The 19,180-nt window shown below is 43.1% G+C and overlaps 1 protein-coding gene across 1 annotated transcript in view; it reads right to left on the bottom strand.

The window, feature by feature from the left end:
• Nucleotides 1–19,180, bottom strand: part of INVS (inversin) — a 140,408-nt gene that overhangs the window by 55,814 nt on the left and 65,414 nt on the right. Inside the window, exons 7-9 of the mRNA XM_084857631.1 lie at nt 16,602–16,711; nt 10,315–10,486; nt 3,876–4,031 (exon numbers count right to left, since the gene is read on the bottom strand). Of these exons, the coding sequence (XP_084713757.1) occupies nt 3,876–4,031; nt 10,315–10,486; nt 16,602–16,711 (438 nt within the window). The remainder of the gene's footprint in view (nt 1–3,875; nt 4,032–10,314; nt 10,487–16,601; nt 16,712–19,180) is intronic.

Below are 19,180 nucleotides of genomic sequence, written 5' to 3'. Positions count from 1 at the left end.
AGATGGAAGAAGTGGTGAGAAAACACAGGAGGGTTGCAAATGGAAGACACTATCATCTGGACACCCTGCAAAATTCAGCGTATATGGCAGGATGACTGCAGGATAAAAAGGCTTGGGTTGGATCCAAATTTACACTGAATCAACTACGCTGATGGAAGTGGACTTCCCCATCCCCTCCTTCCCAAGGCAGCTCCTCCAGCCTACTGAAAATGCTACACAGCGAGTCAGGAAACTCTCTGTGTAGCATTTTGTGAATGGGGTGTATGGAGGGAAGGGAATCCCCCCAAATCAGTTGGAAGGACTTTCTGTGACCAGAGCCCTTCCTCCCGCAGGAGGTCCCTTTATTTATTTTATTTATTATTTAATTTATTAATCGCCCATCTGGCTGGTCACCCAGCCACTCTGGGCGATGTACAACATACAATAAAACAATAAAATTATACAATAAAAACATTTTCTAAAATACCCTAACCCACCCCAAATGCCTGCCTGAACAGCCATGTTTTTAATGCACGACAGAAGCTCATTAAAGAGGGGGCATGGCGGAGCTCCCTAGGGAGGGAGTTCCACAGAGTGGGGGCCACTACAGAAAGGGCCCTCTCCCTCATCCCCACCAGTCTAGCTTGTCCTGGCTGATGGGTCAGAGAGAAGGCCATCCGAGGCTGATCTTGTTAAGCAGCCTGTCTGGTGCTGCTGGAGGCGCTCCTTAAGATAGGCTGGGACGGAACCATATAGGGTTTTAAAGGTCAAAACCAACACCTTGAATTTGGCCCGGAAAACAACTGGTAACCAGTGCAACTCCTTCAGCACTGGAGTGATGTGATCTCGCCGGCGGCTGCCTTTAATCAGGCGAGCCGCCGCATTCTGTACCAGCTGCAGCTTCCGAACCGTCTTCAAGGGTAACCACACGTAGAGCGCATTACAGTAGTCTAAACGAGAGGAGACCAGGGCATGTACTACCGATGGGAGCAGATGGTCGGGAAGGAAGGGGCGCAGCCGCCGTATCAGATGGAGTTGATACAGCGCTGTCCGGCTCACAGCTGACACCTGAGCCTCCATGGACAGCTGGGAGTCCAAAATGACCCCCAGGCTGCAGACCTGGTTTTTCAAGGGTAGCTGTACCCCATTCAACACCAGGTCAACATCCCCTAGCCTCCTCTTGTCTCCCACCAAAAGTACGTCGGTCTTGTCAGGGTTCAGCTTTAGCCTATTCCTCCCCATCCAGCCACTCACCGTCTCCAGACATTTGGACAGGGATTCTACGGCCAACCTTGGTGAAGATTTGAATGAGAGGTAGAGCTGCGTGTCATCCACATATTGATGACACTGCACCCCAAACCTCCTGATGATAGCCCTCAGCGGCTTCACATAGATGTTAAATAGCATCGGGGAGAGGATGGAACCCTGTGGCACCCCACAAGTGAGTGGCCACAGGTCCGAAACCTCCTCTCCCAGTGCTACCCTCTGGTACCTGCAAGAGAGGAAGGACCAGAACCACCGCAATACGGTGTCTCCAATGCCCAACCCCTCCAGGCGGTCCAGGAGGATACCGTGGTCAACGGTATCAAAAGCCGCTGAGAGGTCGAGGAGAACAAGGAAGGAGCATTCACCCCTATCCAGAGCCCTCCTCATATCATCTACCAAGGCGACCAAGGCCTTTCTCTTACGGAAGGTAGATCCAACCCAACACCTGGATCTTGGATCCAACCCGACACCTGGAAAGTTCCCCAAGAACACATAGGCCATGGAGAATCCTTTGGCAATTTATGGGGAAGGAATTTTCCAGTAGATAAGAGGGAGTCAAAAGAAAGGTATACAGGTAACAGAAATATTTTGTTTGGAGAAGTCTTTGTCTCTACTTCATCTCATATGGAGATGCATTGGAGGGAACTAAGAAGTTGGAGGTTGCTAGCTAAGCATCTTCAGCCACAACCTGATATGTCTTAAAGAATGGAACTCCAACCCTAAGGTAAAAGGCCTACTTTTTGAAACTTATAGAAAGTATGTATTAGTATAGAAAACTTTGGCTAATGGACAGTATAGAAATATAATAAATAAAAATTGGGAAATATGGATCATTTACCCATTTTATTCATCATCTTTGGCTCATGAAGTTGGGAAATAGAACTATTTTGCTTGTTTGTTTAGTAGTTTTAGTATAAGCAAGAACTTGATTAACTTTAATCCTTTTAAACAAGAATGTGGCTAGGATTTTATTCTATTCGTTATTGTTGTTGTTCAGTCGCTAAGTCGTGTCCGACTCTTCGTGACCCCATGGACCATAGCACGCCAGGCCTTCCTGTCCTCCGCTGTCTCCCGGAGTGTGCTCAAGTTCATATTCATTGCATTGGTGATGCTATCTAGCCATCTCATCCTCTGCCGTCCCCTTCTCCTTTTGCCTTCAGTCTTTCCCAGCATCAGGGTCTTTTCCAGGGAGTTTTCTCTTTGCATTACGTGGCCAAAATATTTGAGCTTCAGCTTCAGTATCTGTCCTTCCAATGAACAGTCAGGGTTGATTTCCTTTAGGACTGACTGATTTGACCTCCTTGCAGTCCAGGGGACTCGTAAGAGTCTTCTCCAGCACCATTTATTCTATTGGTCTCTTCTAAATAAACACACCTACTTACCACAGTAGAATATAGTACATTTTAATTATTTCAGCTCAGCAAGGGGGCTCCCAAGAGCTGTAACATTCAGCCCATAGTAACATGGGCAAGGTTCCCTAAGAAAGAAATCCAGGGCAGGGGAGACACCGAAGTCTCTCAAGAAGGAGTTTAAAAGTACAAGGGCCTTTAACCAGCCATATGTCTTAGTTACCTCTTGCTGATGGCAATGACAGTAACTATCTTTGAATAACAACAGAAAAAGGAGAGAAAAGTCCTACTCATTGTGATCTAGCAACTTGAGATTTCAACTTGTCTGGAATGTCCCTCACCAGATAAAAATGAGCACGTACAACAACACAATATAAATAAGAAATAACACTACTGTTAGCTCTTGAGCAGGAAAAAAGATGGAATGGAGCAGGAATTTTCTATCTCCTAGTCTAGTCCTCAGGTGCTGCCTGAGTTCTCTCTTTTCTGGGCTGGCTTATCATTGGTTAATAAAGGCTGTGGATAACAGAAGGGCTGTATATAACAGGAGTACATGACTATGAACACAAGATGTGTTGTACTTCACAGCTTGTGAACCCAGCAAGCTGGACCCAGTTTAAAAATGGCATCTGAATGCATTCAGATATATCTCAGAAAAAATAATCCCAGCATATAGATCTGCATTTTGGGAAACAGTAATTGGAAAATGAGAGAAAAACTTTAAAGGCCCTCAATAAAAAGAAACTGTAATTATTATTACAAGAAGGCTTAATTTAATGGCCAAAATAAATCCAGGCACAACAGTTATCACTGAGTTTATCTGCTTTATACCTAGATTTAACAACTAGTCAACTGATACTTTCTCAGGCTATACAAAGACCCACAGTAGTAAATCACTGTACTCATATTGGGGGCTCAAATACTTTAATTGCTTACATTACAAAATGTAGGGATAAATTCCTATTCTGAGAATTCTTGCCAATGTTGGGCAAATGCCTCTATTTTCTACAAGAAGTATATCATTACAGCGAAATACCACTAATCTTACAGATTCTTTAAAGTTTTTTTCTCAACATTCTTAAAGATGTTTTGCAGAAGTAGGACCCTCTAAACTCACCTCAGATGTAGCTTTAGGAAAAGATTGGTGGAAAATCTAATTTTCTGCCATTATCATTCAATGTAGATATTGGACAGTACTGTCTGTCATTACTGCTAATTCATTTCAAAAGCTGAAGACAGCAAGGTTTTTATGAAAAAGTCTATGACTTCGCCACAGCTGACCTTTAATGAGAGTCTGTATCACTTCTTTATGTCCCATCTCACAGGCACGGAAAAGGGGAGTGTGTTTCATTACGTCAGTAGCGTCTACCTGGGCCTCATGTTTTAGCAGCAATTGCACAGTGCTGACATGGCCAGAAAGGGCAGCAGCATGTAATGCTGAAAGATGGCAAAAACAGAATGTAGAAATTAAAGGATAGCAATTAGAACTATGAGCATAGCAAAACTTAAACCACACAGCAATACATAAACCACACAGCAAGATGGGGGGCTGACATGCCTTCAGCTGCATCAAATTTTACTTTGTGAACCCCAGAGATCAATGTTGTAGGAACATACAATCTTTCAGCTTAATGTTGTAGGAGCATACAATCTTTCAGTTTATTTCATTTTTTGTTCTTTTAGAGTATAGATTGTCATTTTTTAATGTGGGCATAGCCTCAAGTGTCTTTGGACAGAGAGGTGGCTGATATATATTATCAATAAACACATAAATAAATAGGTTCATGGTTGAGTTTTAAATATTTTCAAATCTTTCTTCTCCCAAGAAACTTCTGTTTTTGACCAACTACTTTGCTTGTCTGCAGTTTATAACCAGCTGCAGTAGAGAGATACCCTTCTTAGATAAAGCTGGCGTTATCAATCAGGCAATCGTAGAGCAGGACTTGGCAGGGAAGACCAGTTATGATGTAGGGAGCAAATCTTGGATTTACTAGGTTTGCCTCTCTCGTTGTTCAAAATATACACAGCAATAATCATAACAGAAATTCTGGCCTAGATTTACAATTTTATCTTATTTAAGCAATGCATGCAGACTGTGAGCTATTAATACTGTCCTAGATAAATTGCACTAATTGATGGAACAGCTTTAGTGAAAAGGAGCCAATGAGGTGGGTGGTAGTATTGAATGAAGTTTGCCTGACAAGAATGCCATCTTTAGCTGGATGGAACTTGGCTTCATGATCTGACCCTACTGTACACTCGAGATCCTGTTTTTCTGCAATGCACTCCTGAAGCACAAAGCAGTAAACTACTCAGCCAGTTGACACGCGAGGTGTTTGCAACAATACAGTTAAATAAAGGAGCTGCTATGTCGCCATGGCCTGGTTCTCCCCTCCCCATCACTCATTCTGACGCAGGCATCTTGCTTCCAAGCCTCTGTTCAGTATTTTCTCGTAAGCCAAATTTTCTTGAAGGGAGTCACAGTGACTGAAGAGATTCTTTAGCCAGCTGGTCACAATGGAGCCTTGTTCTACCGACACTTAGATCCCTCTCCATTGTACACAGTCAGTGACGGCAAAGCTATAACGCTGCCTCTGTGCTGCTCCTACGACAGTGATCTCTGAGCAAAGCAAAATTCTTTTTCCTTGGTATCATTTCGCTAGACAATAACAAATGTCTTATGGTTCTATTAAAACTTGAGTTGAAGGGAACTTGTTCTTCTATAAGCAAATGCAAGAAACTACACTGATGCAATGGTAGAGCCGAATTCAACCTAGCAAATTTCATAGCAACTGTATCCCAGCCCTTTTTGGAAACATGTGCAGTTCTATATTATATCATTTAACCCAGTTTTTTCCAAGTAAGAAAAAAAAGTAAGGTGAGCGCTAGTTTAGGAGTGAAGAACCCTTGTGCTTCACTTGCAGCTTGCCTCCCTGCAGCCCCTCTGTCCAAATGACTTTCATCCAGCTGAAGGTACTTCCACTATGAGAGCCTGGCAGAGGAGAAAAGCATTTGAGGGTAGTAGCTACAAGAAAATAATACGTGGGCAGGCAGAGAGTTCTGCACATCACACCCATGCCCCTTTTGCTTTTAAAATATGATACACGAACACACAAACAAACTTCCTTTTATGTGATGGGGCAGTTCTGTGTTTAAAATACACAGAACAACTGGAAATATAGATTATCTTTTAACGACTTTAGTTGTAACACAGTGAAATTAGGACCCAGCCCAATTTCCAATTTTGTTGGTGAGGCTGCTTTAAGCACTCGTGCAGCAATGCTAATTCATACTTTATGCTGCCTTCTGTTTTGTTAATTCTGTTATGAATACTAATCCACTCACAAGAAAGCCATAGGTGGTGTAAAAGTGATTCGGACAACTTCTTGCATGTTTGAGCTCTAAACTTTTGCCCATTTTTTTTGCCAGTGTTAATGATTTACTGAATGCTCCTAGGATCAAAACACTACTGCTAGGATCAAAAGGCTAGGATCCAGAGCCTACTTGAATATGTTGTTGTTCAGTCGTGTCCGACTCTTCGTGACCCCATATGGACCATAGCACGCCAGGCCTTCCTGTCCTCCGCTCTCTCCTGGAGCGTGCTCAAGTCCATATTCATTGCATCAGTGATGCTATCTAGCCATCTCATCCTCTGCCGTCCCCTTCTCCTTTTGCCTTCAGTCCTTCCCAGGATCAGGGTCTTTTCCAGAGAGTTTTCTCTTCGCATTAGGTGGCCAAAATATTTGAGCTTCAGCTTCAGTATCTGTCCTTCCAAGGAGCAGTCAGGTTTGATTTCCTTTAGGATTGACTGATTGGACCTCCTTGCAGTCCAGGGGACTCGTAAGAGTCTTCTCCAGCACCACAGTTTGAAGGCATCAATTCTTTGGCGCTCAGCCTTCCTTATAGTCCAGCTCTCACAGCCATATATTACTACTGGGAAAACCATAGCTTTGATTAGACGGACCTTTGTCGGCAAGGTGATGTCTTTGCTTCTTACTATGCTGTCTAGGTTTGTCATAGCTTTCCTCCCAAGGAGCAAGCGTCTTTTAATTTCATGGCTACAGTCACCGTCTGTGGTGATCTTGGAGCCCAAGAAAATAAAATCTGTCACCGCTTCCATTTCTTCCCCTTCCATATGCCAGGAAGTGATGGGGCCAGATGCCATGAGCTTCGTTTTTTTAATGTTGAGTTTCAAACCAGCTTTTGCACTCTCCTCTTTCACCCTCATCAAGAGGCTCTTTAGATCCTCTTCGCTTTCTGCCATTAGGGTGGTATCATCTGCATATCTGAGGTTGTTGATAATTGTCCCAGCAATCTTAATTCCGACCTTAATTCATCCAACCCGGCATTTCTCATGATGTACTCTGCATATAAATTAAATAAGCAGGGTGACAATATGCAGCCTTGTTGTATTCCTTTCCCAATTTTGAACTAATCAGTTGTTCCATGTCTGGTTCTTACTGTTGCTTCTTGACCCTCATACAGGTTTCTCAGGAGACAGATAAGGTGGTCTGGTACTCTCATCTCTTTCAGAATTTGCCACAGTTTGTTGTGATCCACACAATCAAAGGCTTTAGCGTAGTCAATGAAGCAGAAATAGACGTTTTTCTGGAATTCTCTTGCTTTCTCCACGATCCAGTGAAAGTTGGCGATTTGATCTCTGGTGATTTGGCCTCTTCGAAACCCAGCTTGTACTTCCAGTAGTTCTTGGTTCGCATACTGCTGAAGCCTAGCTTGTAGGATTTTGAGCATCACCTTGCTGGCATGTGAAATGAGTGCAATTGTACAGTAGTTTGAACACTCTTTGGCGTTGCCCTTCTTTGGAATTGGAAAGTAAACTGAACTTTTCCAGTCTTGTGGCCACTGTTCAGTGTTCCAAATGTGTTGGCATATTGACTGCAGCACTTTAACAGCATCATCTTTTAGGATTTTAAATAGCTCAGCCGGAATACTGTCATCTCCTCTAGCTTTGTTGTTAGTAATGCTTCCTAAGGCCCACTTGACTTCACTCTCGCGGATGTCCGGCTCAAGTTCAGTGACCGCACTATCATGGCTATCAGGGACATTCAGATCTTTCCTGTATAGTTCTTCTGTGTATTCTTTCCACCTCTTCTTAATCTCATCTGCTTCTGTTAGGTCCCTGCCTTCTTTGTCCTTTATCATGCCCGTCTTTGCACAAAACGTTCCCTTGAGATCTCCGATTTCCTTGAAGAGATCTCTAGTCTTTCCCATTCTGTTGTTTTCCTCGATTTCTTTGCATTGTTCATTTAAGAGGGCCTTCTTGTCTCTCCTTGCTATTCTCTGGAACTCTGCATTCAGTGGGATATATCTTCCCCTTTCTCCCTTGCTTTTCGCTTCCCTTCTTTCCTCAGCTACTTGTAAAGCCTCATCAGACAGCCACTTGGCTTTCTTGCATTTCTTTTTCTTTGGGATGGATTGAGTTGCTGCCTCCTGAACAATGTTATGGACCTCCGTCCATAGTTCCTCAGGCACTCTATCAGGTCTAATCCCTTAAATCTATTCCTCACCTCCACTGTATATTCATTAGGGATATGATTTAGGTCATAGCTGAATGGTTTAGTGGTTTTCCCGACGTTCTTCAATTTCAGCCGAAATTTTGCAAGAAGCAGCTCATGATCTGAGCCACAGTCAGCTCCAGGTCTTGTTTTTACTGACTGTATAGAGCTTCTCCATCTTTGGCTGCAAAGGACATAATCAATCTGATCTCGATATTGACCATGTGGTGATGTCCATGTGTAGAGTCGCCTCTTGTGCTGTTGGAAAAGCGTGTTTGCTATGATCAGCGTGTTCTCTTGGCAAAATTCTTTGTCCTGCTTCATTTTGTACACCAAGGCCATGCTTGCCTGTTACCCCGGTGATTTCTTGACTTCCTACTTTAGCATTCCAATCCCCTATGATGAAGAGGACATCTTTTTTTGGTGTTAGTTCTAGAAGGTGTTGTAGGTCTTCATAGAACCGATCAACCTCAGCTTCTTCGGCATCAGTGGTTGGGGCATAGACTTGAATTACTGTGATGTTGAATGGTTTGCCTTGGATTCATACTGAGATCATTCTATCATTTTTAAGATTGGACCCCAGTACTGCTTTTCCCACCCTTTTGTTAACTATGAGTGTTGCTCCATTTCTTCTAAGGGATTCTTGCCCACAGTAGTAGATATGATGGTCACCTGAATTAAATTCACCCATGCCTGTCCATTTTAGTTCGCTGATTCCCAAGATGTCAATGTTCAATCTTGCCATCTCATATTTGACCACCTCCAGCTTACCTCGATTCATTGTATCTTACATTCCAGGTTCCTAAACAATATTGTTCTTTACAGCATTGGATTTTCTTTTCACCACCAGACACATCCACAGTGAGTGTCCTTTTGGTTTTGGCCCAGCTGCTTCACTCTTTCTGGCACTACTTGGAAATTTCCTCTGCTCTTCCCCAGTAGTATATTGGACACCTTCCAACCTGAGGGGCTCATCTTCTGGCATCATCTCTTTTAGCGTTGTGATATGTTCCATGGGGTTTTCTTGGCAAGAATACTGGAGTGGGTTGCCATTTCCTTCTCCAGTGGACCACATTTTGTCAGAACTCTCTGCCATGACCTCTCCATCTTGGGTGGCCTTGCACGGCATAGCTTATGGCTTCACTGAGTTATGCAAGCCCCTTCGCCACAACAAGGCAGTGATCCATGAAGGGGAAGGAAAGGTTCCTCTTGTGCAAGCACCGAGTCATTACTGACCCCTAGAGGGACGCTGTTTTTCCTCAGCATTTTCCTGTCAGACTGTATAGTGGGGTGGTTTGCCATTGCCTTCCCCAGTCGTGACTACCTTTCCCCCAGCAAGCTGGGTACTCATTTTACCGACCTCGGAAGGATGGAGGGCTGAGTCGACCTGAGCCGGCTACCTGAAAACCAGCTTCCGCTGGGATCGAACTCAGGTTGTGGGGAAGAGTTTTGGTTGCATTACAGCCGCCTTACCACTCTTCGCCACACAGGGCTCTATAATATAATATAATATAATATAATATAATATCTTGAATATACATCGCTTAATTGTTTTTCATTTGGGACAATAAGGAATAGTAACATCAAGGTTAACTTAACTTTCCTTTCAAATATGAATCGTATCTATATGATTCCATAAAGTGTTATGACCATCTTCAAGCTATATACCCAATGCTTTTGGATGTCAGGCAGTTATAGCTTGAGTTACTAATATTCACCTCCATTCATTTCTATATTTTGAATTTTTAGGCCATGATCTGGAGAGCTGTGGATCTTAGCTGTGTCCAACTCAAAAGGCTTGCATGCACCCAGTGAGATTTTTGTAACATGAATTCTTCCTCCAATCTTCCTTGCCATTGGGGGAAATACAGTGGACTACTTCTGAAATGCTTCTGTTTCCAAAGCAGTTTTGCCATGCAGCTTGGGGTGGTGCTGGTGCTGCTTAAGAAATAAAAAACCAAAGCCTATCGGATGTGCAAAAAAAGTTGTTTTGGATCTTGGCATTAGTCTACAGCAACTGTTCTTCTCCATTTCAATTAATCTCGACACATTTGTTCATCCTGTGTAGATCATTAGGGAACAACCTTTGCATTTATACAATTCCCCACCCCCAGTGAATTTAGGAACACTTATCGGTACATGTGTGTTTATAACACATTCCTAGAAACTTTGTAAGAACCTCCTTATAATGTATGCTTCTTTACCTGTGCCACCATATTTGTCTGCCATGTTGATATCAATGTCCAATTTCAAATTCAGCATTGTTTGGATGACATTGTCACTGCCTTTCCCAGCAGCCCACATAAAAGATGTTCTTCCCTCAAGATCTGAGTCATCTTTCACAGAAGGGTGCTTCAAAAATGCTTCCACTGTTTCCTAGAATACAAATCTTCACTGTGTAAAGATGGTATTGAAATGAATATAAAATAAGGTTCTAAGATTCTCAAAACAAGCTATTGTCTCATCCTAGCAAAAAAAAATTTGCTTAACCAAGAAAATCTCATTCTTCTTTTTTAAGGAAATATAAAGGAAAGACTGAGAATATTGCCATTAATTGGGGGAAACTGTCATCCTGGTCATTGCTTAAGCCAATCAATTATTGGTTAATATTCCAAGTAAAGTCAAGAGTGAGTAGTAGAGTTCAGTCAAATTAGCTTTTTTTTCTTTTTAAAATTTCCTGAAGCCTTTACGCCTCTTACATAACTTTAATGCATATGTAAATACACTTCACTGTTGAGAATGGCACAATATTCAAACATGTGTATAATATGGTCCTCCATGGGAACAAATATGACCACAACGACATTCATGGTTTGTCCTGTTTTCCAAATTTGGATTTGTTACATGTTCTTATAACCTTATTTTTAAAGCACCCTGAGTGCTGGTTTGCATAATATTATTTTGTGTATGAAAACTGTCCCCAGCTATACGTTTAGATGAACCAACTTGTCAGGTGAGCCATGTGATGGGACTGGCTGCCATAATTGCCTGGTTCACATATTATGTTTGTCCACAGAACACATGTCTGAAGATGGTCAAGACTCGTTCACGTGTACAAGGAAAGCATTGTGCAAACTGGTCATGAAATATTGCATCTTGCTGCAGTGCGTGGCAGGCAACAAAACCTCATTTGTTAATATGAAATATTGTGTTGCTGAAAGACAGCTGGACTGTGTTTCTATTAAGCTGTGCCTTGAAATAAGGAGGCACTGACCTGGTTCACATGACATGACAGGCAATGGTGGGTTGTTACCATGGGTTGTTTCAAGGTAGCTTATCATGACATCCAAACCCAGAGCAGTTTTTTCATCATGGGTTATTTTCCACAAAAAAGCCACCCTGACTTTTTGTTGAGTTGTTCAGGGTAGCTTATTTTCAGGGTGACATCTGAACCTGGCAAGACAACTTCATCATGGGTTGTCGGGAATGGCCCTATATGATATTTGATGGCCAACCTGAGACAAGCTTACCCCTTCTCAGTTCAGCTCTACCTGAACCAAACAACAGTGATCTGTGATAGCTTATTTATTTATTATTTATTTATTGCATTTATATCCCACCATTTTTCCTCTTGCAAGGAACCCAAGGTGGTTTACATTATCCTCCTTCTCCTCCATTTTATCCTCACAACAACAACCCTGTGAGGTGGGTTGGGCTGAGAGTCTGTGACTGGCCCAAAGTCACCCAGTGAGCTTCCATGGCCGAGTGGGGACTAGAACCCGGATCTCCCGGCTCCCAGTCCAACACATGCCTATTTATGGGATTATTAATTGAAACGATCATATAAATAATGTGATTCATAAACTTGTCGCCATCTATGGAAATATATGCAGGAAACACCAGAGACCTTGCATCAGCATCTAACTGTATGATCCAAATCATCTTTGGCATAAGAACAGCACTCTCTATAGTCCACAATTGGCCAAATGGCAGCCTATAGGCCAGAGCTTGCCTTGAAGCAACCATCTGGCCTCTAGGGCCATACCAAAAAGTAAAAGAAAACGAACACCCCATGCTGTCAGTTACCTTTTTGTGAAAATGAACCAATGAGCACTTCCTATCAACTGTATTCCCCTTCATGGATCACTGCCTTGTTGTAGCGAAGGGGCTTGCGTAACTCAGTGAAGCCATAAGCTATGCTGTGCAGGGCCACCCAAGATGGAGAGGTCATGGCAGAGAGTTCTGACAAAATGTGGTCCACTGGAGAAGGAAATGGCAACCCACTCCAGTATTCTTGCCAAGAAAACCCCATGGAACGTATCACTAGGCTAAAAGAGATGACGCCGGAAGATGAGCCCCTCAGGTCGGAAGGTGTCCAATATACTACTGGGGAAGAGCAAAGGGAATTTCCAAGTAGCGCCAGAAAGAGTGAAGTGGCTGGGCCAAAGCCGAAAGGACACTCAGCTGTGGATGTGTCTGGTGGTGAAAAGAAAATCCGATGCTGTAAAGAACAATATTGTTTAGGAACCCGGAATGTAAGATCAATGAATCGAGGTAAGCTGGAGGTGGTCAAACATGAGATGGCAAGATTGAACATCAACATCTTGGGAATCAGCAAACTAAAATGGACAAGCATGGGTGAATTTAATTCAGGTGACCATCATATCTACTACTGTGGGCAAGAATCCCTTAGAAGAAATGGAGCAGCACTCATCGTCAACAAAAGGGTGGGAAAAGCAGTATTGGGGTACAATCTCAAAAATGATAGAATGATCTCAGTATGAATTCAAGGCAAACCATTCAACATCACAGTAATTCAAGTCTATGCCCCAACCACTGATGCCGAAGAAGCTGAGGTTGATCGGTTCTACGAAGTCAAAAAAAGATGTCCTCTTCATCATCGGGGATTGGAATGCTAAAGTAGGAAGTCACGAAATCACCAGGATAACAGGCAAGCATGGCCTTGGTGTGCAAAATGAAGCAGGACAAAGGCTAATAGAGTTTTGCCAAGAGAACACGCTGATCATAGCAAACACGCTTTTCCAACAGCACAAGAGGCTACTCTACACATGGACATCACCACATGGTCAATATCGAAATCAGATTGATTATGTCCTTTGCAGCCAAAGATGGAGAAGCTCTATACAGTCAGTAAAAACAAGACCTGGAGCTGACTGTGGCTCAGATCATGAGCTGCTTCTTGCAAAATTTCGGCTGAAATAGAAGAACATAGAGAAAACCACTAAACCATTCAGGTATGACCTAAATCATATCCCTTCTGAATATACAGTGGAGGTGACGAATAGATTTCAGGGATTAGACCTGACAGACAGAGTGCCTGAGGAACTATGGACGGAGGTGCGTAACATTGTTCAGGAGGCAGCAACTCAATCCATCCCAAAGAAAAAGAAATGCAAGAAAGCCAAGTGGCTGTCTGATGAGGCTTTACAAGTAGCTGAGGAAAGAAGGGAAGCGAAAAGCAAGGGAGAAAGGGGAAGATATATCCCACTGAATGCAGAGTTCCAGAGAATAGCAAGGAGAGACAAGAAGGCCTTCTTAAATGAACAATGCAAAGAAATCGAGGAAAACAACAGAATGGGAAAGACTAGAGATCTCTTCAAGAAAATCGGAGATCTCAAGGGAACGTTTTGTGCAAAGACGGGCATGATAAAGGACAAAGAAGGCAGGGACCTAACAGAAGCAGATGAGATTAAGAAGAGGTGGAAAGAATACACAGAAGAACTATACAGGAAAGATCTGAATGTCCCTGATAGCCATGATAGTGCGGTCACTGAACTTGAGCCGGACATCCTCGAGAGTGAAGTCAAGTGGGCCTTAGGAAGCATTAGTAACAACAAAGCTAGCGGAGATGACAGCATTCCAGCTGAGCTATTTACAATCCTAAAAGATGATTCTGTTAAAGTGCTGCACTCAATATGCCAACACATTTGGAACACTGAACAGTGGCCACAAGACTGGAAAAGGTCAGTTTACATTCCAATTCCAAAGAAGGGCAACGCCAAAGAGTGTTCAAACTACTGTACAATTGCGCTCATTTCACATGCCAGCAAGGTTATGCTCAAAATCCTACAAGCTAGGCTTCAGCAGTATGTGAACCGTGAACTACCGGAAGTACAAGCGGGGTTTCAAAGAGGCAGAGGAACTAGAGATCAAATCGCCAACTTTCGCTGGATTGTGGAGAAAGCAAGAGAATTCCAGAAAAACGTCTATTTATGCTTCATTGACTATGCTAAAGCCTTTGATTGTGTGGATCACAACAAACTGTGGCAAATTCTGAAGGAGATGGGGGTACCAGACAACCTTACCTGTCTCCTGAGAAACCTGTACGAGGGTCAAGAAGCAACAGTAAGAACCAGACATGGAACAACCAATTGGTTCAAAATTGGGAAAGGAGTACAACAAGGCTGCATATTGTCGCCCTGCTTATTTAACTTATATGCAAAGTACATCATGAGAAACGCTGGGTTGGATGAATCACAGGTCGGAATTAAGATTGCCGGGAGAATTATCAACAACCTCAGACATGCAGATGATACCACCCTAATGGCAGAAAGCGAAGAGGATCTAAAGAACCTCTTGTTGAGGGTGAAAGAGGAGAGTGCAAAAGCTGGTTTGAAACTCAACATTAAAAAAACGAAGCTCATGGCATCTGGCCCCATCACTTCCTGGCATATGGAAGGGGAAGAAATGGAAGCCGTGACAGATTTTATTTTCTTGGGCTCCAAGATCACCACAGACGGTGACTGTAGCCATGAAATTAAAAGATGCTTGCTCCTTGGGAGGAAAGCTATGGCAAACCTAGACAGCATAGTAAGAAGCAGAGACATCACCTTGCCGACAAAGGTCCGTCTAATCAAAGCTATGGTTTTCCCAGTAGCAACGTATGGCTGTGAGAGCTGGACTATAAGGAAGGCTGAGCGCCGAAGAATTGATGCGTTCGAACTGTGGTGCTGGAGAAGACTCTTACGAGTCCCCTGGACTGCAAGGAGGTCAAATCAATCCATCCTAAAGAAAATCAACCCTGAGTGCTCCTTGGAAGGACAGATACTGAAGCTGAAGCTCAAATATTTTGGCCACGTAATGCAAAGAGAAAACTCCCTGGAAAAGACCCTGATGCTGGGAAAGACTGAAGGCAAAAGGAGAAGGGGACGGCAGAGGATGAGATGGCTAGATAGCATCACTGATGCAATGAATATGGACTTGAGCACGCTCCGGGAGAGAGCGCAGGAAAGGATGGCCTGGCGTGCTATGGTCCATGGGGTCACGAAGAGTCGGACACGACTGACCGACTGAACAACAACAAAATCAACTGTATTGCATTGCATCGCATCGCATCGCATTGCATTACTACCAAATGCCATTCTGAAAAGGCAAAAGACTATGGCCAATCTCTCTCCTAGGGACATCTTTCAGGAGGAATGTTTGTTCCTCAGATACCCATTATCCATGATCTCATACAATCTGAGTGCATGTGCTCCATACCTGTGAAGCTTTTACTGTTAAGTGACACTAACTTTGTTATAGATCCTGACCATCCATGAGAGCACTAGATTGTTCTGACCAGATAGGGGAATACTGCTGTCCCCAAGAATACAGATATTGGCCAGCCTTGTTCTATTCAATTTGATTCTTGCTGACAACAACCAAGATGTAAGGTAAGAACAGGTAAGGGAGACTTAGGGACAAGGTTTTGCAGCTAGGAGAATCCAGATTTAGTTTCAGGATCTGTTATCATATTTTAATTGCCAAAGGAACTTGACCCAATGGGTGCAAGTATGTGACACTTCAGAAATGTGCTACCTCCAATACCAGAGGTACACCATTTGCTGGGGAACATGGATGGGAGGGTGCTGCTGCACTCATGTCCTGCTTCTGGTTTCCTGGTCAACAGTTGGTTGGCCACTGTGTGAACAGAATGCTGGACTAGATGGACCCTTGGTCTGATCCAGCATGGCTCTTCTTATGTTCTTAAATTTCCCCAAGACTCAGCATAGTGCAGTACAACATAGTGCTATGCAACAGTTCAGGAATGGTACAATTTTATAGTATTTAGGAAGAAAGGCTGTGGTCTAATCACTATTAAAGCCTGAGCCTTCCATTTTATTGGGCTGATGGGGTTAAAGCATATCAAATGGTTGGAGACAGATCTTTAAAAAATTCAGAAAGTTGGAGGAAGCTTAAAAGTGAGTTTGCTACTTACTTGTGTTGTGTACAGTTATCCCATTTTGTTTCAGGTAAACAGGTTTTTCTTCTTTTTTCTTCATAAACCTGCAAAACTTGTTTGACCAAATGCAACAGTAGGACAAAAGAAATATGTGTACACCATGGGGAGAAAAAGACCTCTCTCAAATCTTTCAACTTTCTTTAAAAAAACACTATTGTCTATCTGCAGCCTATGACCCTTTAATATGAAGGAGTGCTGTCAACAGTACTATGGCCAACAGCCAGGGCAATTAATGAGAAGAACGAGAACAAAAGCCTCTGCTTTATTCAAAGTAATATTTTAAGATAACTTGTTTGTTTCACTTACAGCAAAGTTGCTCTGTGCTGCATAATGTAAAGGTGTTGCCCCTTGGCTGTCAGACGGGATGGTCCTAACTTTGTTTCTTTCTAAAAGAAGGTGGACGATCTGTGCATGTCCTAAAAAAAGAGAGCAGAATGGCACATACTAGGATATGAACAACATATTCTGTATCCTGATAGGTGTGCGCTAGATTTCATTTCCTATCCTATGAGAGAAAGTTATAAAAATTTTAAGAAGAAACTAGATGAGCTGTTCGTAACATACATGTTTGTCACAATGTATGGGTTGGAGCCAAATGAAGTAAATTACACTTAGGTCAAACTGAAATCAGTGGGTTCAATCCAGACGTAGTACTACTTAGAGTAGATCAAGGATGGCCAACTTTTTTGGGGCTGTGAGCACGTTTGGAAATCTGAAAAACTGTTATGCGCACCACCACAAAATGACTGATGTGGTGCCTGCCTAATCACAAAATGGCTGCTGTGGGGGCCTGCCCACAAAGTAAATTCCTCCTGGATTTGAGATAGAAATATCAAACCACGTATTTGACCCCAAATAACACAACAAAAACTTATTTCACACAATGAAAACTAAGAAGGCAAACTGATGAGTCTCAGAGATGAGTTACTTGCCCATGAAACTGATACAAGACAGAGGTTGTTTCTGTGCTCCATGTTCCAAACCAAGTATTTGCCTGCAGAAAGCACAACAAATACCCATTTCACATCAGGAAAACTGGTGATGCCATGAACCCCCTCTGCCAAAACACACACACAAAACTAACCCCCCCAAAACAAACATGAACAGAAGCAAAACTATCCACAGCCCCCAACACAAAAATACATACAGAGAAGCAAAACTACCCCCCAAAACAGACACCCAGGAAAAGCTACCTCACCCAAAACAAAACACACACACATCCCTAAGCAAAACACCCCCAGCACCCCACCCACCAGCCCGTCAAGCTGTTCCTACCCCCAGCCCCTCAAGTTTACCAGGCAGCAAGATCATCTTCCTTTTGTTCTTTCTTTTTTAAGTTTTAGTAATCTGGCTGGCTGGGCATGCAAGAAAGCAGAGTTCCAGACTTCAGCCACCCTGCCTGCTCCCTTCCTCTCTGAGTAATACCTCTGGGCTAGAGAGGGGAAGAGAAAGGAAAGGAAGAGGCCAGGGTGGGCTGGCTGGAAGCTGGAGCTCTTTTTTCCAGCCACTCAAGATTAAAATTAATAATTTTATTTTTAATTGGGAAGGGCAGGAGAGTTTGGCAAACCCCAAGAGGGTGTCTGCAGGTGTTGTGGTGCCTGCAGGCACCATGTTGCCAACCCCAGGAGTAGACCTATTGATTTCAATGGGTCTGGTTTAAGTATGACTAAGTCTGGATACAACCCTTAAAGGCGGCCTAAAAATAATTTTAAAGGAAGGAAGAAAAAAACTCAATGTGAAACATTAGTCAAGACTGACTTGTCCCACTGATTTCAATGGGACCAAAGTGTACCTAACTTAGTCTGGATCCCATCTATTGTGTTTGTTTAAGTAAAAGAGAGACTAAAGTGAGAGTGATCATCTTGGGATGAGGCAACAGCTGAACAACTTTGGCTGCTATACTGATGTAGCAGCTTGTGTGGGTGCTACAGCCTTCACTGGTGTGCAAGGTCAGCAGCATTTTGTTCATATCACAAATGACCTTTGCACCTGAACTCTTGTTGCCTGGCAACCATCATATTGCTTACCTTCCCCTCATCTCCACTGCTGCCATGAACATGAGGACAGTTAACAAGATGGCATGGTTGACTCTCATTCATGCTTTTTGGCTGAATCCCTCTGCTGATCAACACGAATATGTGAAGAAACTGAGCTATTTTGAAAAGGTGTATAACACTATTTCAAGGTGCTATTAAACTTTTTTTTAAAGTCTGGGTCCAGGCTTCTATCAATACATAGGTATGTCTGGGTGGTGGTGGCAGATAAGGGACTCCCACCATTGCCTCATATGAGGGCGAGCAACTACTCCCCCTTCAAAACAACCTGGTGGTTCTTCAAGGTGATCCTGTAATGCACGCTCTGTGTACTACAGCATGAAACCTGGCTGGAGCGGGAAACATTTGAGCAATGTCCTACTGCCGTCTCTCCTATCATGGCTGGAAACCACTGGCACTGAGAGGTAACTCAGAAGCCTCAGAAACATCAATGCAAGTGGGACCCAAGGGCAGATAACTCAGAGGAGTTTCCTCTGAGCTTATCTCCCTCCCATGTTGTGGACCTGCATTCTGATTTGATGAATGGCTCGACAGGCTTTCAGATTACAGGCCAAAATCTGGGCTGCCTTCAGAACTCAAGCTTGCAATGCTTGTGAGTCCAACCAAGATCTGAACGACTGACAGAATCATGCTGAATTTTTAAAGAAAATTCTCCAGAAGATGATTGCCCAAAATCATGTTATGGTACAAAAGACTGTTGTGGCAATCTATTTTGTTCCCCTTCAAATTCCTCCTCAAAACCCATCATTTTCCATTAAGGCTTTGCTTAACCCTTTAGTCCACAGTCAACTAAGTGTAAATTAACTGCATTTGCTCACATTCATCCTTTGC

Source organism: Heloderma suspectum, chromosome 5 (genome assembly GCF_057233095.1).
Source record: "Heloderma suspectum isolate Gila_16-S chromosome 5, 16-S_ref, whole genome shotgun sequence".
NCBI lineage: Eukaryota > Metazoa > Chordata > Lepidosauria > Squamata > Helodermatidae > Heloderma > Heloderma suspectum.
The sequence above is the reverse complement of the archived record's forward strand: the minus strand, read 5'-3'. Positions and strand labels throughout refer to the sequence as shown.